Genomic DNA, 23,403 nt, shown 5'->3' on the forward strand with positions numbered 1-23,403 from the left:
CTTTACTCACAATGGACCTTCACCTGCTGTTTTCACCCAGAGGTTGGTTATGTGAGCTGTCACTGTGATCAGGCAATCACACACAATCTAAGGAATTCAAAGCTCATTTTCTAATGTGAGAGCTCCTCATTCATCCCTGTGAGTAAGTCTATGGGGTTGTGATGGTCCTTAGTCCACGTGGTTTAGTGGGGGAGTAATATCCATTAGTAAAATGGCAATTGAGCACAGTTTAATTGGATATGGTAAGTTGAAAGAGTCAGGCTTGAGCCCTGAGTGTGCTGGCAAAATGAAAGCAGTGCAGAGACAGGCGCTAATCTTTCAGACAAGACAGAGAACACCGCGCCTGTCACACGAGATTGAAAACAGAGCAGCTCATGGCATTTAGCTTGCTTTTTCATTCTTTTTTCTTTGTCTCTTTCTTTCTTTTCTTTCCTTTTCTTTCTTTTTCTTTCTTTCATTTTTGCATTTGCCTATTACTAAGCAAGGAACGTTTTAAGACCGCAAACTCCTTTAAATTCAAATAACAAGAAGTGCCTTTGTATTAAAACATAAAGCAGATATAATTTACCTGTACAGGAAAAACATGCTTATTACTGTGCAATTCTACCCAATAAAGTGACCTGTGGCTAAAGGTATCGGTCAATCAATCAATCAATCAATCAACAATTTAATAAACTGCTGTAATTCATGCTTGTATGTTTGTATTTTTTATCTATAACTAATAAGCACTAAGACTTCAGTGCTTAGTCTCTTCTTTTTTTGGTACAGTATAGGATCTCATTCATGTGCCTGAAATCAGACATTCAGTTTGTGCCACATGTATTAGAATTTGACAGATCCAGTCCCCTGGGGGTGCGGGCAGCTAAGCAAGCAGTTTGGTGGCAGTGCTGGGATCCCAGTCCTCAGTGTTTTCTCTGTGCTTTCCTTTGACAGGTTCCTTGGGGCAGGCTGATCTCCCAGAGCCGGTAACTCTCCCGGATCAGGCGCCTGTGGTGGTGATGAGAATTACTGAGGCGTTGGAGAGACTGGGTAGGCAATCAGTTTCTCTCACACACTTCAGTCACTCTGAGATCCAGCACTGCAGCAGACCCTTAAAGCGACAAGCCTCTTCAAATGCTAGAATCAATACATTTGAAATATCCGAGCGATCCGCAGGATTGCAATGCTAACGCAGTATGAGTCTAATCTGACTGGCAGAAAGACAGAGGTCAGAATGGGTTACACTGAGGCACTGATGTCGACACTCAAATTTCAGTCCTTTTTAAACTGTGCCCACAGACTGAAGCAATGCACATTCCCAGAATCTCTGTTAATTGGTGTAATTCAAGTCATGATCAGTGTAGGATTGGCGTTCATTATATTATATTGCAGTATGTACTGTAAGAGGTGAGTGCAAAGCTTGGTATACAATGTATTTACAGACCTGAGTGTTTAAAGGCACATCTGGTGTGTTTCTTCTCATGTTTACAAGAGTAATAAACGGAATGCTCGATGGCATCTGTGCTGAGAAATGCAATGCTATATAATCGTGTGTTTTCTTTGTGGAAGGTGCAGAGAGCGAGTCTCTATACAGATCTCCTCCCGGCTCCTCCTGCAGCGTGGAGCTCCAGCAGGCTCTGGATGCAGGTGAGTCTCACATCCCCTCCCCTGCTCTGTGCTGCTTTTTGCAATGGAAATCGCAGTCACACGTGCAGTATGAGAGCCTTATAATCCATCCCAAGTTGTTTCTCACTAACTTGTTAACATTACTTTTATGCTCTGCGGCATGCACCCTGAAAGAATAGCTTTGATTAATAGGGGCCATTGTGTTTTTGTTTCGTTTTTTCAATATCAACATTTACCATCAGCAAATACAGGAGTACCTAAATAGACACGCTGAATGTTATTCCTACCACAAGGGGGTGCTCTATTATAACACTACATGCAGCTGATAGCCTTGGCGTTTAAAGCCAGCTGAACATTCAGTTGTGGTAGACAAAAGGATTTTTTCTTTTGCTAATATTTTGTTTTTGTTTAATTTAAGTTTCCCAGGATTGTTTAGCAGGTGTACAGCATATGCAATGGCAGTCCTACAGCTATACCTCTGTTTTTCCATATCACCAGAGCAGTTTGACTGTATGTTGTGAGCAGGGGACTGTTTGTGAACAGCTGCTTGAATCTGACCAGCATTGTTGAACTTGCACATGAATTCCGGGTTAGTCGTGGGGGAGTGTTCGTGGAGGTTTACAAAACAACCTATCTCATTATTTATGTTTTTTTTTGTAGTGGAATTAAGTGCGTGTTTTCTTTGTTTTATCGATCAACACTGTCCCTAGATGGAAAAAGACACTGTGGAAATAGATAATTCGATAAATTGACCTATTGTATGTGTGACTAGAAGTTCAGTATACAAATCAAATGCGAATTCGTATAATAATTCTTAAGAAAATCTCTGTTTTAGTGGCGCTCCGATCCCATCAGATTTATCACTCCACCACAGCTCCCCAGTAATTTGATTTCAGCGAGCCAGGCTGTCGATGCATCAGCCCCGCATCTCCTCCACAGTCCCTATGTACGCACCGGGGTCTTTTTCATGAGGCTTGATGACAGTAATTGAACTGTTCCATTCCATCGGTATCTGATAAGGAAGTCACAGCTGAGGGGCTGCGCGCTTACAGAAGTGCATGACAGTGCCATTAGAAGAAGCGCTGAAGTGGATCATAAAAAAGCAGTGATTACAGTCCTGATTTTTCGCTTGCATACGGTGCAGACACATACAGATATTCTATATATAAATGGATGTGGTTAAGTATCTTCTGGCAAAATCACAGCTTGTATTTGTATGACCATGATCGCTGTCACTCCAATCGCATGATTGTATTTGTTTTTCCACAGGTTGAGAAAGACATACCATTGTCATTCTGAAGGTGTCCTTTCATATAAAGCACTGTATTTTCTTCATATTAGATTGTATTAAAAGTTATAACCCATTCACTGGCGAGCAGAGCGATCTTAATAGTATACAGTAGCATTACCCTAATCACTACAGTGATAGCTCCATCCATATACAACAATGCTTGTGTGCTGCTAGTTAGAGGCATAGTGAAGCTGCTGCACTGCCAGCAAGCAGTGCTGTGTCTCGCTGATCAGTTATGGAATGAACTACCTTTTAGATAGTTCTAGATTTCAGTGCCACATTGTGGTTATATCTAAAAGCCCTTCATTTTATCGTCCAGTTTTCTGGCTTTTGCTTCACCCCCAGATTGTGCAGCTAGCGGTAGGGAACGTCATGCAGAATGTGTGCCCTGCCGCTGTGTCACCTGCATCATTAAGCTCCATTAAGGGCTGTTGAGGACCAGGCTAGCTGGTGAACTGACTTCTCTAGCACTCTGGAAGTCTAGAGCTGTCATCATGTTGTTGTGTTTTTTTTTTTCATTTTTCTTCTTCTTCTTCTTTTTCTTGATAACACAGCAGTTGGCACAAAAGCACACGTTGCTTACTTCCCTCTAAGTGATCCGCACTCATTGGTCAAGGGTGATGTCATCATACATACAATAGTCAATAACCTATTAGGTCTATAGATTTTACAATCAGCTGGGGAAAATGCGCATTTGCTGCCAAAGCTGATTTTTATTGCACTAATTTACTGAGCAGTGCGTTTAATAGACAGGAGCGTTTGTCATGAAGTTAATGTAATTTCAGAGTCAAGTGTGACAGAGAGTGTAAGCATGCAGCGTGCGTCTCTGTGTGTGAGGCGTGCAGCAGGACATTCATAAGCTGACTGGATCCCTTGAATGCCCAAGTGGGGTGAAATCGGACCCCATGCTCACATGTTTTTTAACTTTCATATTTAGCATCCCAGTGTGTAATCATAGTCTTGAAATGACTGCACACGAGGGCTATTTAACTGGGCTCCCATGGGCTCAATCTGAATCACAAATGAGTTAGGCGTAGTGGATCACAAACACTCCTGTGAACTCGGGTTCATTTATAATTAAGGAAGAGGGATAGTATTTTTAGTTTCAAGACCTAATGTACGGAATTTCAGGCTTTATTGCTTGCATGCCCACCTTTGCCAAGCCGTGTTTTAATATAATCTTCAGGTTTTAACAATACCAGCGGCGGAGTGACTAATCTGATGCTGTTGTTAAGAGCGCTAGTTTTTTGGCCTATTGACGTTTTTGGTTGTAACAGAAATTAGTAATTTTCCTACTCTTAGACGTCACATCCTAAAATATATTGTTACATTAAAGTTTTGTCACAATTTCTGGATCATTTTTTATTGTACATGTTATGTACATAGAGTTCTTTTTTGCAACCAAAAAAACTTTTATTTTTAATTTATTTCATGCAGTTCTTGCCTATCACACAAGAAAGATACCGGCTCTGGGATCTGGGGTGGTTCGGCACAAATGAACCCCTGTATGAACTCAAGGCAACAAAAAGTCTTTACTTTTTCAAACCCGTCCGTCTTTTGTGGTAGCTTTACAGAAAATCAAGATACCACTAGCAATGTAAAATATAAGTATATTCTGAGATGTGTGTTTAAATTATATTAGCGCAAATGCTATTTCCTCGTCTCTGGGAGTTCATTCAGACATCACTGCAGTACAGTACAGACACAGCACAGTCTCATCAGGGGCCTGCTGAAGAGGGCTCGAACTTGCCACACAAGACAGTGGGAGCGATTCGAAGGAATAATTGGTGCTGTGACTGGCGGTGCCATTTCCCGAATTGAATAGATGGTTTCTCCGCAATCAGACTCTGATTCAGTTCCATTATCTGCGAGGAAGGAAGAGAGCAGCTCTGTGTGACAAGTTAATGAATGAAAAAAAAGTCATGTTTGTAGAAGCAGAAAGTAATACAGAATGAGCCTGAACAAAAGATCTGGCCTCGGTGTGCAGGATCGTGGGGAGAGTGCTGTTCCAGTGGAGCTTGTGTCTGCAGCGTGGCATTGGCATGCACAGTCAAACTGAGACGCAAGCCACCTAACATCAGGCTCTTAAACACCTGCACCGGCAGCTTATGAATAGCACCTCTCGGGCTGTATGTCACATCCCATTTAACTTTACCTTTAAAATGCCTTCAATTCGAAAGGCTGGATGTTGTAATTTGTCATTTTCTTCCTCGTAGAAGGAGGGTCAGTACAGCTCTGCAATGGTGATTGTCTGGGGTTGTGATGCACTGAGGGCTGAAGGAGGGTCAGTACAGCTCTGCAATGGTGATTGTCTGGGGTTGTGATGCACTGAGGGCTGAAGTGTGCCACCCAGAATAATTCCACTTGTAAACCTGTCTGGATATGAACCCAGGTCTCTGGAGTTGAGGGGCTAGTCCACCACCCCGCTGCTCCCCTCTCACTGTGTCTAACAGCAGCTGTAACCCGGAGCCTGAGCAGACAGCAGCTTTCAGCACGCCGTACATGTGAGGTCACTGCGTCTGCTTGCACACATGGGCTGAGCTCAGATTTCATATGGTGTGCTGCAGCCACGCCATGACGGAATTAAACACAAGTTTCCCAGCACTGTCGGCAATTTAATTTATACCTGCACCTGTATCATCTCCACCCCCACCCCCCCACCCCAGTGGGCTAGTGTGCGGGGGTCCCATTAGCTAATCCAGTTATATCTGGTGGCAATGAGAGAACTGGGAGGAAATAAAGTTGATGACTCACACCTCAGACACCACGGGGCCAAGCACTGTCCCTGTCCGCTCCTGTTTATCTGGCTGGCTCTGCTGCTGCTGCTGTAGTTCCCTGGCAGTAGACGCTGGGGAGATGGTGGGCAGTGCTGCTCATCACCAGTTTGCAACGACCACGGCTCCTGTTTTGCTTCTTCCTAGTTTCCTTGCAGGAAATAACTTACTGAGGACAACCTAGAGAACAATGGGTCCATTGGTACAATAATGAATTATGTGGGACACACTCTGTTTACAGTGTGCCCAGACTACTGCTTCCCTATGCTGTTTCTATCCTTTTTTTTCTTACCACATCTGAGTATCTGAGTTGAGTTGAGAATGCTAAGTAATGAAAGATAAGGCCATGTATCTGGGAGATAATGCCCACTGTCTAGGGCATTAATGCTGTTATGATATTGGGCTGATGGCAGAGAGGATCTGATGAGGTATATAGTCTTAATTAAACTGTCAATGCTCTCAAAACTTTCAAACAGAAAAGCAACTGTCGTCCAACCTTAATTAGCCTTCTGTACAATGTAAGGGATCGTTCATAACAGAAGCATGTTTCCCACTGGGTTAGAAGTCAGAACAATCTGCAAGAGATTTCTGTCTTCATTTTTTATTATCTAAATAACTCAGTAGGGAGTGCCGGAGCCAGCAGCACTGAAGAGATGAATAAGAGGGTTTGTCCTGGTTCAGATACTGGAGCTGGAAGTCTTTGTGGTTTCAGAGGAATGAAGCGAATGAACTCACATCTATTTTCTGCATTGGCTGTAATCGTTTTAGTTTAATTTCTTTTAGTGGAACTGCGAGCCCGCCTGGGAACAGAGGGACAGCTTTCTACCAACACAGAGCACTGCTATTTCTGCACAGATCCATTGCTCACCAGAATTAGAAGAGCAATTACAAAAAGAAAAAGAAAACGTGCCAACAGCTTCTTTGAAAAGTAATGCATTCTTAATAAAAGTCATTTAGAAATGGCCTGGTCCCCCACTATGACTGGCTTATTGGTGCCTTGTTTTATGTTGCACATGGAGATAGGTTAAACCGTGCAGAAGGGAATTCAACCTAAACATACGATTTAGGGTGCATGTGGAAAAAATAAGGCAGAATGCAGGCCCAAATCAGGAAACCATTTCTAATACAATATATCAACACTCCCTTGTATTTTGTACGATCAGTGCACGTTGAAACCATGTGACTGCCATTCGCTTCATTGACAGTTATGTTTTCAAAACGTCATAAATGTGCAATGAATAGCATTGTTTTATTTGGAACCCATTATCAACAGTAGAGCTCTTTAGGTCCTATGGAAAGATAGCATATCATGTCAGCATTTCACCTGAACAATTTAAGAATTGAAATGCCTTCCCCTCTTAACCAAGAAGTGACCACAATTGCACCAGTGCATCACATACTGTGAGACCTCTGTAGCCTGTTACACACAATGTGTTTGATTTGAAGTGTCTGGTTACACTGGAAGACTATAATGGAATATTACTGCATTACAAAGTTGTCTTGGTTGCCTATTATTTGAATGGAATACGCCTGTTTTTACTTAATTATAGGGAAGAAGACTGATAAAGGCATTCGGCTTGCTTCACTGTATTTTGGGTCATGGGTGAACAAACAAGAAACAAAATCCCATGGTATGTAAAGCATCACCAAACCATGCCATACCGATTTCATTTACAATGCTTCTTTCATGCAGCAGCATCATTAAGTGCTTTATAAAAATATAAACTAAAAGAGCATTTTAACTACTTCATGTTTTAAGCTTGGCATTAAGAAATATTGATTGACTCAGCATTCCAAATAAAACCTGAACGTGAATTCCAAAGCGAAGGAGCTTGAGAATTAAAAGCCCTCACACCAAAGCACCATAACATTAGCATCGGACAATTCCTGGCACACGCCACGTGCAGCATGGACTCTATGACCATGTGTGGAGTCGTAACAACAGCAATGTACTGCCCAGCATTAATACTACTACAGACCCAGTGTCAGACTATAAAGAGTACAGTAACCAGGGTCTGCGTTCTGAGGATTCCTGCGTCCTGTGCCTAACTATCATGGGCTGTCTGCCTCTATTAATGACCGCACTGTACACCCTTAAAAAAGACCTGTCCACATTACAGACACTGCCCTGCAGGCTGAGCGCTGACTGTGAAGGGACTGCTGACAGGTTTGATTTAAAGCCTCTAAACCCTGGACAGAACGAGGATGTGTGGAGAGGTGTAATTGGAGTATTCCAAAACGCATCCCCTTCGGATCTCCAGCCTGTGCAGGTTCTGCTGAAATAACTGGAATGGAATATCTCTTTCTGCACCTTCCCAGACTCCCCCCTGAGCGGGGTAACTGGATCCTGCTCAAGCTATCAGCTGCTGCTTCCAGGCTAAAGTGCTAGAGACTGGTTAAAGCTCTTGCCCCTGGACTGTAACCCTTAAGCCATTTCAAAACTGAAAACAAAAACCAATAACAGGCCCAACAGGAAGCCTACTGAGCAGCCCTTGGGTGCTGTAATTCGTGGAGGGCAGTGGAACGTCCAGTCTGATATATAGAAGGTCTACCAGCCTGGCTGAAAGAGACATTTATCTCACCTGGCAGAATTTAGAAGGTTGTGAGTTCAACTGCCTGTGCACTGGTGGATTTCATACATTGCCATTAGTAATCCTGGTGTTTTTCTTGTTGTATCCCAAACAAACCACATAGCATTTTTCTAATGTGAATAAGCTTGCTGCTATAGTAGCAAATGTATGTGGTTTGACGGCTAGATGGAGACATCCTAATTAATGGGATTTATTCTTAGCGCTGATGTCTTATCTACAATGCACTACTTAATCAGTAAACAACGTGATTGTATTTATTGTAAGCTGTGGATTTAAGCCATAGATGGGATATAGATGTAGGATAACATGCCAGTGCATGACACTGTACACACAGCCGTCACCTAGGAAAGAAACCAAGGTGCAGCTGTTTAACAGTACAGTAGACAGACAATCTATTTGGGATCAAGCAATTAGCTGCATTGCTGTGTGGCTATGCTGTAGTATAACTAGATCTGAGTCAGGCAATTAAACTAATGTGATTCTATTCTGTATTGCAGTGTAATCGAAGTGTGGATAATTAACAGTGGTTTTAAATCCTATGCATGTAAGATTGCAACACAAGTCTTATCGAGCACAATGAGGGCTGACCATTAGGCTGAGTCTGCAAAACTTAGCCACAGTGAGGCCTCATTAATTATCTCATCCGTATCAAGATTGTTCAGGAAGGAAAAGAACATCCCTGCCCTGATGCGCACAGTATGTGCCAGCGTTCATGTCAAGCACAGGACCAACCCTCCACAGCCGCCCACGGATTCAGTTTCTTTTCAAGCGTGCAACCTGACATTTCCTGTCTCCCAAATCTGCTGGCTGGCAGGGCTGCTGCCAGAACTCCCAACAGTAATTAAATTCAGTTTAACCTTCACAGAATGATACAGCCTGCAAAACGTACACTTGGACAGAGCGACCTCTCACTTGGTAGCCCATTCCACGTGGTTTCTATCGTCCGTAAAAAAAACATTTCCCTCTCCGACTTCTCTTCTGAACTTGTGCTGTTCCCCAGCAATGAGCTCCATCTGCTGTGCTTCACTCAGTGAAGTAACTGGGGGCTCAGGATGTTCCTTGGCATTCTTGATTTTGTCATTTTATTTTCATTTCTACATCCCCATTGCTCTTCTGCTTTTTCGAGTGCAATGTATGCCTATTTTTGTGTCCTCTGGGAGTGATGCATATCCTTGTGTGTTGGAGAACAGTGAAGGGGATTGGAGTGGGGGTTTCCTGTAGATTTGCCTTAAAAGAATAAGTAGCCTGATATTGCATTTGATGTTGTTTACCATCTGCCTTTTTTATGATGTTTCCAATCATTTTTGCAATGATTCAGATAACGTTCCTCCAAAACAAACCCACCCTACCTGACTAGAAATACATCTATGAGCATATTCACCTGGGCGCGCACTGTGCTGGGCTGTGCTGTGTGAGGCAGTTACCCTTCAGGTTCAGTTCTGATATACTGTACCAAGCTGCACTGATCGGAGCACAGGAGCAGCTGTTGACTTGTACTAGGATTTTCCAAAGATATGTGAAACACAGGCTAAACAAGCAAAGTTCCTGTTTAGGGAAATCAAGTTGCATTTTGCATTGCTGTCGATAAACAGTTAACTGTTGCAAAGAAAATCTGGCAACTTGAGCTGCAACTGAACTCCAAGGCACCTTAACACACACTATATCAAAATTTAAAGTAAATAAAAATATTAAAAAAACACAGTCTGCAGTAAAAACCAGTCAGAATGGCTGCAAACTCCATAACAAGATGAAATTACATTTATTCAGTCTTCATGCCATCAATGAAGGAAGTTAGCAAAAGTGTGTATAATTTCAGTATGATATATGTAGCGTGATTGTTGTTTTTGCCTGTTGTTGCTGGTACAACTGCACATGCTGTATATGTGTCACAGTGCTACACTTGCTATAAATCATGGGTGCAATCGTGCCTGCAAAGGTTTGTGATTCATTCCAGGTTTTACTGCTGTGATAAATAGGCACACCTGAGTGTGATACTCTTTCACATCAGGTGTGACTTACAAGCTCATCGTAAGCTCATGGGTTGAGACATGGGAGTCTTATTTCAGTCCCTGCACTGTAAATAAAACAGATAAACGATGGCTGTTTGTCAGTTGGGAGCCTGCCATTTAAAAGATACATCTGCTGAGCTGTTTAGTTTCAGAGGAGAAACCCTGGAATTGGGCCTATGATTATGAACTGAATTAATAATTTACATTATTTTCATTATTTTTTTTTGTTGTTTGTTTTTTTCTTTTCAAGGTTGGGACCAGAGCCTTTGGGTTTGAATAGTTTGTCAGGAGATTGGTATATGGTTTTAAATAGCATTACTATCCTCTGCAGCAGTCTTAGTTTCATAACCTTTTGATAAACAACTTTTAATAAGAACATTTCTGAAAAGCTAAAACTGAATAGCAAACTTAAACTAAAAAGAACTATAAAAAATACATGAGACTGTATTGACCAAACAGACTGTGCAGTTCCCTGTGCAGCCATTGGCTAAAACTTCAAATATTTTCAGTGCTGGTGCTTTGCATTCATGTTTATTTTAAGCTTCCTGTTGCATTGCACAAGCAGACCCGCGCAGACCGCATACAAAATATTGCAATAAATAATGACATGACGTGTTGACAGGCAGGGCTGCTTGTTTCAAAGAATCACTCCGGGTTGGGGCCACTCTTAGATCTTTAATTTAGTCAATCGATTCTATTTATACACTCCTTGTGCAAAGCATTCAGTTGTGGCTACAACTATGTGTAGATGTGTACTAAATAAAGAGTTATATACAGATTTTATAATGTTTGTGTTCATGTGTTTCTGTTTGTACAAACATTGGAACACAGTTATTTATCATTTTATAATTGTGGGTATATCAACAGCACTGGCTTTGTGGCTAAAATCCCTTTCCTTTTATATTGAATTTTCTGCTTAAAGCATTTTGTTATTGCACCATTTTTGAAGATAATTTGAATGTTTTATATTCCGCACGCCATAACGTCAATGTATTTTCACATGTTCTGTTCTCCCAGAAGAGATCTTATCAAAGAAAGTATAAAGTATCTAAAAGACCTGCTGCAGTATCATGTTCTAGCAACGGTGACGATGAAAATGTGAATGCACTGTGATCCAGAACTTCATCCAGAGAGTCAGATTACTTGGAACATATACTTTATATAGGTGAATGGGAATGCAAAGATTGATTTTCACAAAGATTTTTTTTTAGGCATTTAGATCAATAAACTGACAGAGATCAATAGGTGGAAAGACAAGATATAAATTGACAGTAAATTCAATTGACAGATAGATGAATGGGTAGAATAAAAGACAGAAAAGGGATGCAGAAGGATTTATGAGCTAAAGGGATATAAGGACAATCGGATAGTCTGAAAGAAAACTCTCAAGCTATAGACAGAAAGACCTGGGAGATTTATATATTGAGGAGGCAGACAGATGCAGAGATGGCCAGCACGATAGCAGAGCAAGGGCAGCTTGTGATGGGCAGATGGAAGAGGCTGAAAAGAAGATAGAACGATGGATTGAATGGCAAACGGATCAGATCTGCAGGGAGATAGATAATTCGATCAGATGGGCAGATTGGTGTTATTATGAATGATGGTGATCTCTAGCGTGGTGAAAGGGTACGGAACAGCTGCTAGGGTATATGAGCGGGCGCCCCAATGTTCAGAGAGGGATGATGATGAGTCAGGAGCTCCATCTGTGCTCCGAGGTCAGGCAGGTCACAGGGGTCAGGCTTCAGCCACTGACCGATAGCTGGACTTGACCTCCAAGCCTCTCATGCCAGCTCAGGACAATGAAGGAGCACTACCCAATCCCTATGGAAGATTAAACAGCTGCTGGCCATTGCCATTGCTACATTCTATAGATATGGTTTAGGAATCAGGAGTCCTAAGTCTAGTCTAAAGGTCATGACAAGGTGTCAATTTTCTCAGCAGTCAGTAACACATTCCACATACAGTGTATTTTATAATGTTCATTTAAATAAGAATAGTTAAACAGTATAGCTGCAGATACATGTTTACTGATGAGCCGGACGTCCCCAATAAAAGAGGAAGTCTGATCAAGTGCTTTGGGGCACCATGTAAAGTCATGTACTGTAATGCTACCCTCTTTTTATGTCTTTCTTCAGTTTCCTACAAAATATAATGTATTCGTAAAGCATAAAGCCATGAATTTTAGCAAGTTGATGCATTTGGAGAATTTGTCTCAGTATTTTTGAAACAGCAATCAGCTCGACTGTATATCCAAGGAGAATCAGGATCCAATAGGATAGTCATTGATCGCTAGAAATACTTAATGACAAAGAAAAGTAATTGACAAACTGAAAACTCGCTATTTTATTAATTAGATACAATGTTTCGGCTTCTGCCTTCAAACTTGAACAACATTAGGCTACCTAGCTATTTCTACCATGCTAGCTGAAGAAGACGTTGTAGCTGATTATTAAAACTGGGAGTTTTCAGCAATTTGCAAAAACATTTATGATTTTTATGAATACACCCCAACATGTTTCGATCCAGTTGCTATATGTTGACAGGTGCACACAGTCAGTCACTGTGTTGTACGTGAAGAAAGTGTTTTTAGGAAGACCTCGAGGGTGGTCTGCTACAGAACAAATTTAAAATACTGAAGCTTTGCTTCATCGCTGCCTTTTTGCCTGGTGTCGGCACATTCCATTGTCTCGTACACCTGCGTCATCAAGCATGTCTAAGAAAGCCAGTGTGTTTTAAACCAGTGTGTGTGTGTGTGTGTGCAGCTGTGGCAGGCTCTGCAGCGCCAGCCTGTGAGTGAGTGATTGTATTGGACAGAGAGCGTCTCGTAACCAGAGCTTAATGAGCTTCTGATCTCTCGCCACTTGACGACTGGAAAGTTTATTAAACAATTAATCAAAAGTGAATCAATGTCATTAACAACATCCCCACTGGAAAGAACAAATGCAATCTATTGCAGAAGAAAAATGTGAAGTCACAGGACACATGGAAGAGTAAGGAAGACCAGCTAGCAGCGGAAACAGACTTAACTTAATTTTTTTTTAAAATTTTTACCCCACTGGTATCATCAGACATATAAGCAAATCTAATTAGGTGCAATAATAGGTGTGTAGTGCGCTAATTTGTATTTTGTGTGGTGTGTAATAAGATCAAATGATCAGTAATTATGGTCTAGAATCAAGATACATACCTCTATCGTGATACAATATATCATTTTTTTATTGATTGTTTCTGTTTACAGCTGTTTGGTTGGTTTTGGATCCTTATAGTTCCACATGATCATACGTGCAATTATTCTCCCTACCTAGAGGATTTTTACTGAGCTTTTGGCTGGTTTTCAAACAGGGTTCATTGAACTGATCTAAACAGAAGAACATCTGCAATGGTCAACCCATTGGTGGCCAAAGTTGGCTCGTTCCCTCCTGGTCTTTGCTCAAGCCCTGTTCTAAATTGTTTAACTGAACCATTTAAACCTCACTCCAGACCCTGAAGTATGGTAGTTAATTGTATCATTGTACCTGGAGTGGAATGGCCCTCCAGGACTGTGATTGGACACCTCTGCTCTAACCTGCTGATTCTGTCCTCTTGTAGACCCCACCTCAGTGGATTTGGACCAGTATGACCCTCCCACCATGGCGGACGCTCTGAAATGTTACCTGCAGGCTCTGCCGTCGCCAGTCATTCCAGCAGAGACGTACAGTGAACTGGTCTACACTGCACAAGGTAAGAAGGATCACACACTGGCACGTGAGCAGGGGGTATGAGGTGGAGCGGTGGGTTTATGCACATGCCCTACCTCTCTAGACACATAGTCAAAGCATGGAGAAGATGGTAAATCCCATGGAACAATAGTAAAGCATGGTTTAACCATGCAGAAGGTAAAGCACAGCAAGTGCATTGCACTGTATAAGCACAGACTACTAGTTAGTTTAGTTTAGTGAAATGAGGATTTCTAGTCCACATCACCAAATCAGCACAAGGGGAAGATGAACATATATATATATATATATATATATATATATATATATATATATATATATATATATAGACACACACATACATGAAAGGAATGATCTGTGCTTCTTCCAAAAGTGTATTATATTCTTGCCCGTCGAAATACTAACTTTATTTTTCCATGCCTTGTATCTTATTCATGGACACATTTTGTAGTTTGTTTAAAAAAGTTCACTTGAGTTCATTTTGAAAGCTGCTTTCTGAGTCTGATCTTGGAAATGTCTTAATTGTAACATCTAAGTCTTGTTACAGCACAGCTCATGTATATTTCATAACTGGCAGAAGCGGTCTTGAATCATGCTCAGTCAGTACCTCGTAGGCAGCTGTCTTCAATGGACTCTGAAGCAGGGTGAGTGCTGGAGTTCAGAGGTTCTCTGACTGTATCCAGTGGCTGGTAGGAATTGCTCTTTCAACTCTGTGATGGAGAAGGTTGCCTTACCTCACACTGCAGATAAAAAGAACAAAAAGCTGCCAATTGCATTTGCCATCTGGGAAATATTGGAGTTTGATGAAGAAATTGATAAAGGGATTGGATTGTGCAATATACTGCAGATGGGAGTTAATATTGGAACGAGGTTGAAACGTGGCATTACATGCGTTTGTATGCGAACCGCCGTTCAGAAAAACTGAACTGGATTGTTACACAATAACAGAAGGGCTGGGGAAAAAATAACAAATGCAAATTTCCAATCTCTGATGTTTTAATAAAAATATGTTATATGTTAGCTGAAACCAAAAAAATAAAAATAAAAAAATATATATATAGTTTGCATTAAGTAGCATCAACTGTGCTCCCCATGAAATGATTACGCTGATTCGGTGGTGTGCAGAAAACACATTGGTGAAAAACCAAACAAAAAAAAAACTGGGATCCATTATGTGTAAACGTGCAAAGAAAAACGATCTCCTCTTACACACGCACACGCACACACACACACAAGGCTCACAAAGGCCCATCTGTTGGCCAATGGCAGTCAGGGTGTACTCAGCCAGAATTCCAGGAATCTGAGTTTGTGCTGAGTCTGCTAAGGACTGGCAGCTGGGACAGTAAAGTTTAATATGATGCACTATTCAGTGGGGGGTCAGACCCCATCAATACGGACTCCTAAACCCCTGGCAGAGGGGCTGGGGCTGTGTCGCTGACTGTGAGACAATGAGCTCCAGATCAAGGTCAATGTGCTGACCCATTAGGCCAGCTCTGTCAAACCTGCTCTGTCAGCAATCTATCAATCCTCAGCCAGTCAGTGAGCCACGGCTAACCTTTGCCCTGGAGACACTTATCTTATATCAGCATCACAATAACAAAAAAAGGCTCCTTCTTAGTGCCGGAGTCCCAGTTATAATGCATTAAGGAGAAGCGCAGGAGATTGACATATATGTCTTCACCCCACCACACCAAACACCCTTTAACTCCCTTTTTTCGGACTCAGCAGCAAAATTACAGCCTTTGGTAAACCATAAAACACTTGAATCATTCCATAATTATACAGCATATATTATAGGTAGTGGATATTTATCAACGACAACATATCCTCTTGAGTTTCCCATACTGGGTTATAGCTGGAAAGTTCATACTAATAATCCATAAATAACAACAGCGATCTCTGTGTTGCCATGGCGCAGAGGATGAGACTGTGGCACTCCCTGCCATTCGGCAGCGCTAATCCATATGCCATTACACACCCTGTCTTTATCAAACTGAAAGCAGCACAAGGGCAACCCAAGAGAATGGTTCCTATTGTGGGCGTGCTTGAGTCCTAGCAGATAGACGCCTCACATTTGAGCCAGAAGATCACTGGCGGGCTGTATCCTGGTCAATGGAGAAAGTGGACCTCGATTACCACAGCAGCCCAGCTTTGAGTGTGGAACACTGTGCTGAGACAGACAGATAACCCTTTCAGAGGGCTCTTATTAAATCATGCCATAGCTAGAGGTGGAACATGCATGGGCTATGTTGAAAGAACTTATAGTTATTGTTTGGAATTATTTTATCGTTGTATTGTTATTGTATTGAGTCCGGTCTACGTAGGTCTCTCTTTGTGTTAGTGCTGCACTATTGAGATGTGCCTGTGCTGGCCCTGCCTGCAGGCACACCATGAATAAACTAAACTAATTTATAAAGGAGGGGTTTGAAGATATTACGATGCGTACTAGATCTGTGTCATTTGCATGTTAATGTATAACCATCATCTCCCATTGTGAGAAAGCAAGGGGCAGCAGAAGGAAACCCTTTGATACAAGGAAGAAATAGACCCGAAGACCAGGGAACCCCAAAAACACGAGACTCTACTGCGACAGACGAGCCTTTGATCAGTGCGACAGTGTTACAGAGTACAGTGCCCACATGAACTGGACCATTATAATGACCAGGCCACTGTCGTCCTAGATCAGTATGCTAGAAATATGAACTGGAATTATAATAACCAGGACACTGTGTTGTCTTAGATCAGTATGCTATAAATATGAACTGGACCATTATAATGACCAGGACACTGTGTTGCCCTAGATCTGTATGCTATAAATATGAACTGGACCATTATAATGACCAGGACACTGTGTTGTCCTAGATCTGTATCCCCACAATGCACTGATTTTGCTTGGGGGCTTTCCATACCAAACTCACAGTGCCTGCGCTGGTTTGCACAGTACAATCTCTGTGCTGAATGTGCAGTTTCAGTTAAGCACTCAATAGTGGCCACATATTTCATCCCAACTGACAAACTCTTCTGTAAACCAGCCAAACATCACATTGAGGTTGCATCATTAAAATGCCATTTAGAGATACACAGGCTCCAGGAAGCATACACTTTTCCGCAAACAGACAAAACAAACAGAATGCAGACATTAGCCTTTGTAAAATTCAAGGTTTACAGAATATAATGATCTCTTAATAAAAAAAGAGAGAAAAAATACTTTTGAAGTCCTTTTGAAGTAGCTGAATCTTTGCTAGTCCAATGCAGTTTATTGGCAGGACTTTGTTTAATTAATCATTGATAAAGGATTAGATTTTTACATTCTGTCCTGATTATTTTCAACATTTTACATAAGGACTAAATTCAAAAGCAACACGAAAACAAAATAAATTAAGAAATGAGATCTAGAAAATCTCAACTGAACTAAACTCACGAAATAATGAATATCTTGTTAATTAATCGCAAAGCATGGGTTTACCACGGGCTCCTTCTGTGAGTCTGGCTGCAGAATCAGAATGCTCTTCTTCCCTGACCCTGTTTGCTGAATAATGCAGTCTTGCGCTCATCAAAGCTGGCATTGTTTGTGTTTATTGAAATGAGAGCAGTCAATTAGACTAACAAAAACTCATGTGTGTTTGCGTGACACCAGAAAACCTTTAATACTGTACCTTTTGAAATCTCTCCCATTTTTTTTTTTCATCAGCAGCTGGCCAGCAAGATGATTTGAGTTGTGTCTCTGTCTGTCCCAGAGAGGGAATGTGGCTCGCTGGTAGAAACCAGCCCCTGATGTGGTGGAAGTGACATTAAAAAGCATGCAAACAGTTACTGAAAATAAGCACCTGAGGACCGCTGCATCCGGTGGCAGATTATTTTAGAGACAGCATGTGGAACCGGAGGGAGTCCCAACATGATTTGAAACAAGATGATATCAGCCATTTTCTGGTGCAACACATAGCTTATCACAGCCAATTAAATGCATTCAAAGCTGGTTTGAACCACAGAAAGGAAAGTAATGAAGTGCTATACCCACACCCGCTTGTCATGAACAGGAGATTGTTGTTTAGTCAAGAACAGGCTTTTAACCACAGCTTTTAATAGCACTTGTAATAACCACTGTAGGTTTTCAGTATCGCAGCTCTGGGGAATGATTTCTTTCATCAATATTTGAACATACCCCACAGCAGAAATGCAGTTTTTCTTTTTAAAAGTACATTTTAAACTATACTCTGTCATCCTTTGTTTTATTTTCTAAAGTTTCTGTTTTTTATTCCCACGTGGTCTTTAACCAGTTGATGTGTGTTTAAATTTTCACAGTAGAGTTGCTCATTAGCTCGTGTAACTAACCCTCATCCCCTGGGGAAAAAATAACAGCCCTATAGTATGAACACAGGCAGTATACATGTGACAAGTGGTACCTCTGTGCCATTCACTTTCATTAGGATTCCAGATCCTGTTACCCTGCGATCAAAAATCCTGCTGCAGATCAGATAAGCGCAGAAAGGATCCACAGCTTTCAACCAGCAGAATGATGGTTCGGGCGAAGTCAGACTCGGATCGGAAGCAGCACATAGCTGACTTTGTTTCATTAAAACCCTGGACCTTAATACCCAAACTCATGTCCTATCATAGCTAAAGCTGCACGGCGCGTACCGCATATAGTGTATGTAGAGACAAAAGATGCCCTCGCTTGTACAGCATCCTTGACTTTGTCTCCTCGTACAGTCGATTCGTCCTTTAATTATCACTTCATTATAAAAGTGTCCTAGTATACCATGTGAAAGCATAGTAAAAGCACAGTGCAAGAATGGTAAAATACAGGCATGTACATTATGATGAAAGCCATGACCCCATTGATTTCCATGCAGGTAGCTACATAAAGGATATAAATGACACATCTTGGTGTTCTGATACCTTTGCACAGTACTGTGTTTATTTATTCACGTGTCCCTCTCTCAGAAATGCAGAGTGTGGAGGAGTGCGGGCAGCAGCTGAAGAGGATCCTGGAGTCTCCCAGCCTGCCCCAGCAGAACCGCCTTGTGCTGCAGCACCTGACCCGGCACTGGTACAAGCTGAGCCAGAACTCCAGCAGAACACACCTGACGCCCAGGCAACTGGGGGAGCTCTTCAGCGAGCTCCTCTTCAAGCCGTCCCTGTCAAGGTGAGAGCAGGAGGCCTTGTATTGCAGGGGTGGCAATGAGACTCCCATTGCATATCAGTTTGATCCACTTCTGGTTTTACGCACACCTGAGCTTGTTACCTATACGCTGGCACTAATCCAGTGCGTAGTAAAACCCTGAATGGGTGAAAACTGCTATGCAATAGGAGTCTCATTTCCATTCCTCTTCTATAGCATCTCCAGTAGTATAATATTCAGAAAACTATTATAATAACTAAGAAATGAAAATGGCTATGAAGAGATAGACTTGTAGAAAAGCAATGATATGAATTAAACCTGCTTTTACAGGTGATATTCAACCGGCCCTACAGTTTTATTGAGAGAAGTCTCTGTGCATGTTTAAGACTATTTGATTTTATTACTACACATAGAAGCATATTAGGAAGAAGATGGAAGACTGCCTTAAAATGAAGCCGCATCACTGTTTATGTATCCAGCTGGTCTAGTCGTCTATCTAAAGTGACTGTTGTGTATTGAATTCATTTTGCTTGCAGCCATATACGTCATCAGCTTCTGTGTTCTCCTGTTTTCAGTGCTGACGTAAACCCAGAGCACCATGTCAAAATTATTGAGGCGCTCACTGTGGCTGGAGGGCTGGCAGAGCTGCAGGCTGCCCCAGGTAGGAGTTTCCAAAACTTTTCCATGCACTTTGGCATGCATTGGAATAATATAGTTTCAAGTGTATTGGATTGGATCATATTGCATCTCCAGCAGTGCTGGTGGCCACTGTATTAGGTCATTTGGTTCAATGGTAACTAAATACAGATGTGTGCAGGTAATTCCACTGTAGGGAGCTGTTGGCAATGTAACCTACATGCTTGGAACAGGAGTTCATAGCCTGTTGAACTTCATCTTGGTCAGTGAGAGAGCTGCACATGTTTAGAAAAGATGATCTGCCATTGTCATCTTTAATAATACTGCCTTGTGTACTCTGCATCCCCGTTTTACATTTACAGATAATACTTTTTAACTTCATAACCGTAGCTTTACATGCTACAGTTGTAATTTTTGTGAGTGTTGTGCGTAGAATCTTGCATGCATTAGGGCTACAAACTGGACGTGTCATTGGGTTTGTATTCGGCGTGGGTGAAGGGAGGGCCGAAGCTGGGTGTACAGGGTCCTCAGGCAAGATTCATAGGGCATGGTTTACTGTGAACTGTACTGTGCCGCAGGTACAGAAAACGATTTTAATATATAACAAATGCAGAGAAATATGAAGAGACACAATTGTAGGACCCTTTTTTATAATGTATAGTGGATAGTGGATAGTGGAACAGCTGTTTTTTTTATAAACCTGTGATGTGTGAAGTGGATTCTAGTAACTGGAGTTATTAGTCATGTGAACGGAAACAAGGAATTTGTATCTTTCCCTCTGTCTCCTGGGTGAACATGGTTTATGTCAGCAGTCACTAAATGCAGATGAACTATTCTGAGCAAAGTCATTCCCAACAGCACAAGAAGTTCTCTGAAGGATGGCTGTTCCTTCTGGTTTTTATTTCAGTTTTTTTTTTTTACTTGCTCAGCAATCATCTTTAGACTAATGCGTACAGAGAGAGCTTTTAGCAGAATATGTAGTGGTGAAGATTAGGGTAAATGGAACAAGGGTTAGGTTTACTTTAGCTAAAAAAAAAACAGAATGAAACAGAAAAGAGGAGCCCTGTGTTGCTGTGTACTGTTGAAATCTGCATTCACAGACTTTACTCGTAGTAAACATACAATGATTAATTTTGTTGTAGTGTAAATTTGAACATTATTGTGGGGCAAATCTGATCAAATTACTTCTCAATGGCTGTGGAGCTGTGTTTTCATAGGTTGACATGCCAGTAGTGCCGCGGTACCATTTTGTGCTACTGTATCAGCACCACTGTGCAAATCTATAGTGTCACCAGTGCTGGTCAGCTAATGGCTCTGCTGGTGTTGCTTCAAGTTAATACAATGACTTTATGATGGAATCCCAGTGGGCCACAATCATCATTTAATGTGTGAATGTGCTGTCTGTGTAACCACAGAAGTATCCACTCACAGGCTGCCTGGGCAGTGATATCCAGGGGACCTCAGTAAGTTTCCTGCAGTATTTATTAGCAGCTGATGATGGTTCAGTACTTCACAAGAGTACACGCTATATAGTCAGTTTGAGTTTTTATTTTACGTCTGACCAGGGCTGCAAATCCTGTAAGTACTGACTATGACCAGGATCTTGTAAGTTGGAATTGTTTCAGTTTTATTTCTTGGTTTTATTTTGTATTACTGTTTTTCTGATTGTTTTAAGTGTTTTTAGTCCTGTTTGGATGATTTTGTCTCTTTTTGCCATTGATTTTATAATGTTGTTTCTTGGCGCCTTCTCTTGCCAATACTCCAGGATGGAATACGTTTTCATTGTCAATTTGATTAAATATTCTGTGGTTGCAGCTAACCTTATCCTTATCATGGCATCTTTAATATTTTATTTTTAATATAACGCATTTCAAGAACTCCTTCCTTTGCCTGCCTAGGTGTGTCTTTGCACCTGTGCTCAATCAATCTCTTGACTTTAACTATGTCAGAAATGGGTCTGAGGGAGCTATTACTGCACTACTGAATTCTTTAGATAATAGATCTTTGTGATTCAATTATTGACAGCACCGAGGGACCAAACGCTAAATAATTACCAAAAAAAGAAAAGAAAAATGAAATAGATTTTGTCGGGTAAGATGTGACGGTTCTGGCATTTGTTCTTGTAATCTGCACACGGTGGTCCTTCACTTGCACGCTGGAGCACAGTTCACTGTGGTTCACGTTTCTGATGAACTTGCACCTATTACACGCCTGTTCATTCACAGCACACGCATTTATTATTCCTGTCATAACATTAGAGCCGCTGGATTGTCACCAGTAGGCTATCACTGCGCGGAACACGGCACTTGATTTACTGCTGCTGACCCCGGCCACAAACTCTACTCTGGCTTACAGTAGAGGGAAAAAAAAGCAAATGTGTATCAGTCCGAGTGAGAATTAGTGATGTGAAACATTCCCCTGTCTTATTATAGGAACCACCCACCTCCCCCCACCCCGTCCCACTCCCAGAAATGTTTCTAATGCAGCTATTGAATGTTTATAGAGTCATCCTTGTTCCAGTTGGAAGATTCTTTATATGGGCTTTCCAATAAGGCTAGTCTTTCCTGCTGGAAACGGTTCCTAAGGCTGCTTTATGCTATTTCCATGTCCACGTGTTAGCTGGGATGTTGGGTTTCTTGCTGTGCAGCGAGATTCCAGGTGCAGGGCAGCTGATGGCAGTGTTAACGGTGCGGCTCATTCCAGCCTGTGCTGACAAAGGGACCTGTTAGCCGTGGAGCTCCAGACAGGGTGTCTCAGGGCTGTCAGTTTATCTGGAGGTGATGTCATGCTGAGAGGGCAGTAATGCTGCTCTGGAAGGGGGTCGGATGTCAAGCAAGGATACAGGCAGACGGATATCGTATAAACACAGCACCTTATAGGCGAGTCTATAAGGATGTGTCTACTGTACACACCAGGGGGCTGGAAATTCACTCCACCACTCTGTAGCTGTGGAGTAAACCGGAGCAACCCCAAAGTTATGCAAACTTTGTCTTTTTCATAATAAGCACATTTCCAAAAAATTGAAAATTGTTACATTAAATATACTGTTCCTGAATCGGTATGTGCATATAAGCACGTTACAATATTCTAATTTATTGGTACATTAAATGTATAGTATTGAAATGCATTAAGATACTCATTAATATATTTATAGTGCATTTGGTAAGAAATCTGGCTGGAGGAGGAACAAATGTTATCCGAAGCATGGAATGAACTGAGCAGTTAGAAATCCGATAGTCGTCCCTGTGGTCCATTGTGGCAGTCCAGAAATCACATTGAACCTCGTCTAATGCAATGCACTGGTTTCATTGGCCTGGGCAGTTATTCTAAAGCAGTAGTGTGAATCTACTGTACACCCTGTGTTTTATAGACTAGGCAGCATGATCTAGTACAGAGCTAAAGGCCTAGGAGACGGAGTAGCCTGGGATTGAATTCTGGTCCAGCCCCCTTCTCCTCCCTCCCTTGGGCATGATCAAGTAATGCAACCCCTTCGAGAACTGGATCCCACCCAACTATTAAGACTGGTTAGAAGCCGGACCCTGTTAGAAATGAGCTCACTAGACGAGGCTGCCCCGGGGCTATCATGAATAGGTGAATAAACAGCAGAGTCAGGAACGAATCAGAGCATTGGCAGTGGTGTAGCAGACATTGCCCATTGC

General features: G+C 41.8%; 1 protein-coding gene across 2 annotated transcripts in view; it reads left to right on the forward strand.

Moving 5' to 3' along the window:
• LOC117417119 (phosphatidylinositol 3-kinase regulatory subunit gamma-like) overlaps positions 1-23,403 on the forward strand; it is a 114,918-nt gene that overhangs the window by 28,392 nt on the left and 63,123 nt on the right. Inside the window, exons 2-6 of one of the 2 annotated variants that reach the window (XM_034028944.3) lie at positions 934-1,029; positions 1,549-1,626; positions 13,859-13,990; positions 18,931-19,132; positions 19,684-19,769. In XM_034028944.3, coding sequence (XP_033884835.2) covers positions 934-1,029; positions 1,549-1,626; positions 13,859-13,990; positions 18,931-19,132; positions 19,684-19,769 — 594 coding nt within the window. The remainder of the gene's footprint in view (positions 1-933; positions 1,030-1,548; positions 1,627-13,858; positions 13,991-18,930; positions 19,133-19,683; positions 19,770-23,403) is intronic. The other variant, XM_034028946.3, reaches the window with a different exon arrangement.

This window comes from Acipenser ruthenus, chromosome 12 (assembly GCF_902713425.1).
Source record: "Acipenser ruthenus chromosome 12, fAciRut3.2 maternal haplotype, whole genome shotgun sequence".
Classification (NCBI taxonomy): domain Eukaryota; kingdom Metazoa; phylum Chordata; class Actinopteri; order Acipenseriformes; family Acipenseridae; genus Acipenser; species Acipenser ruthenus.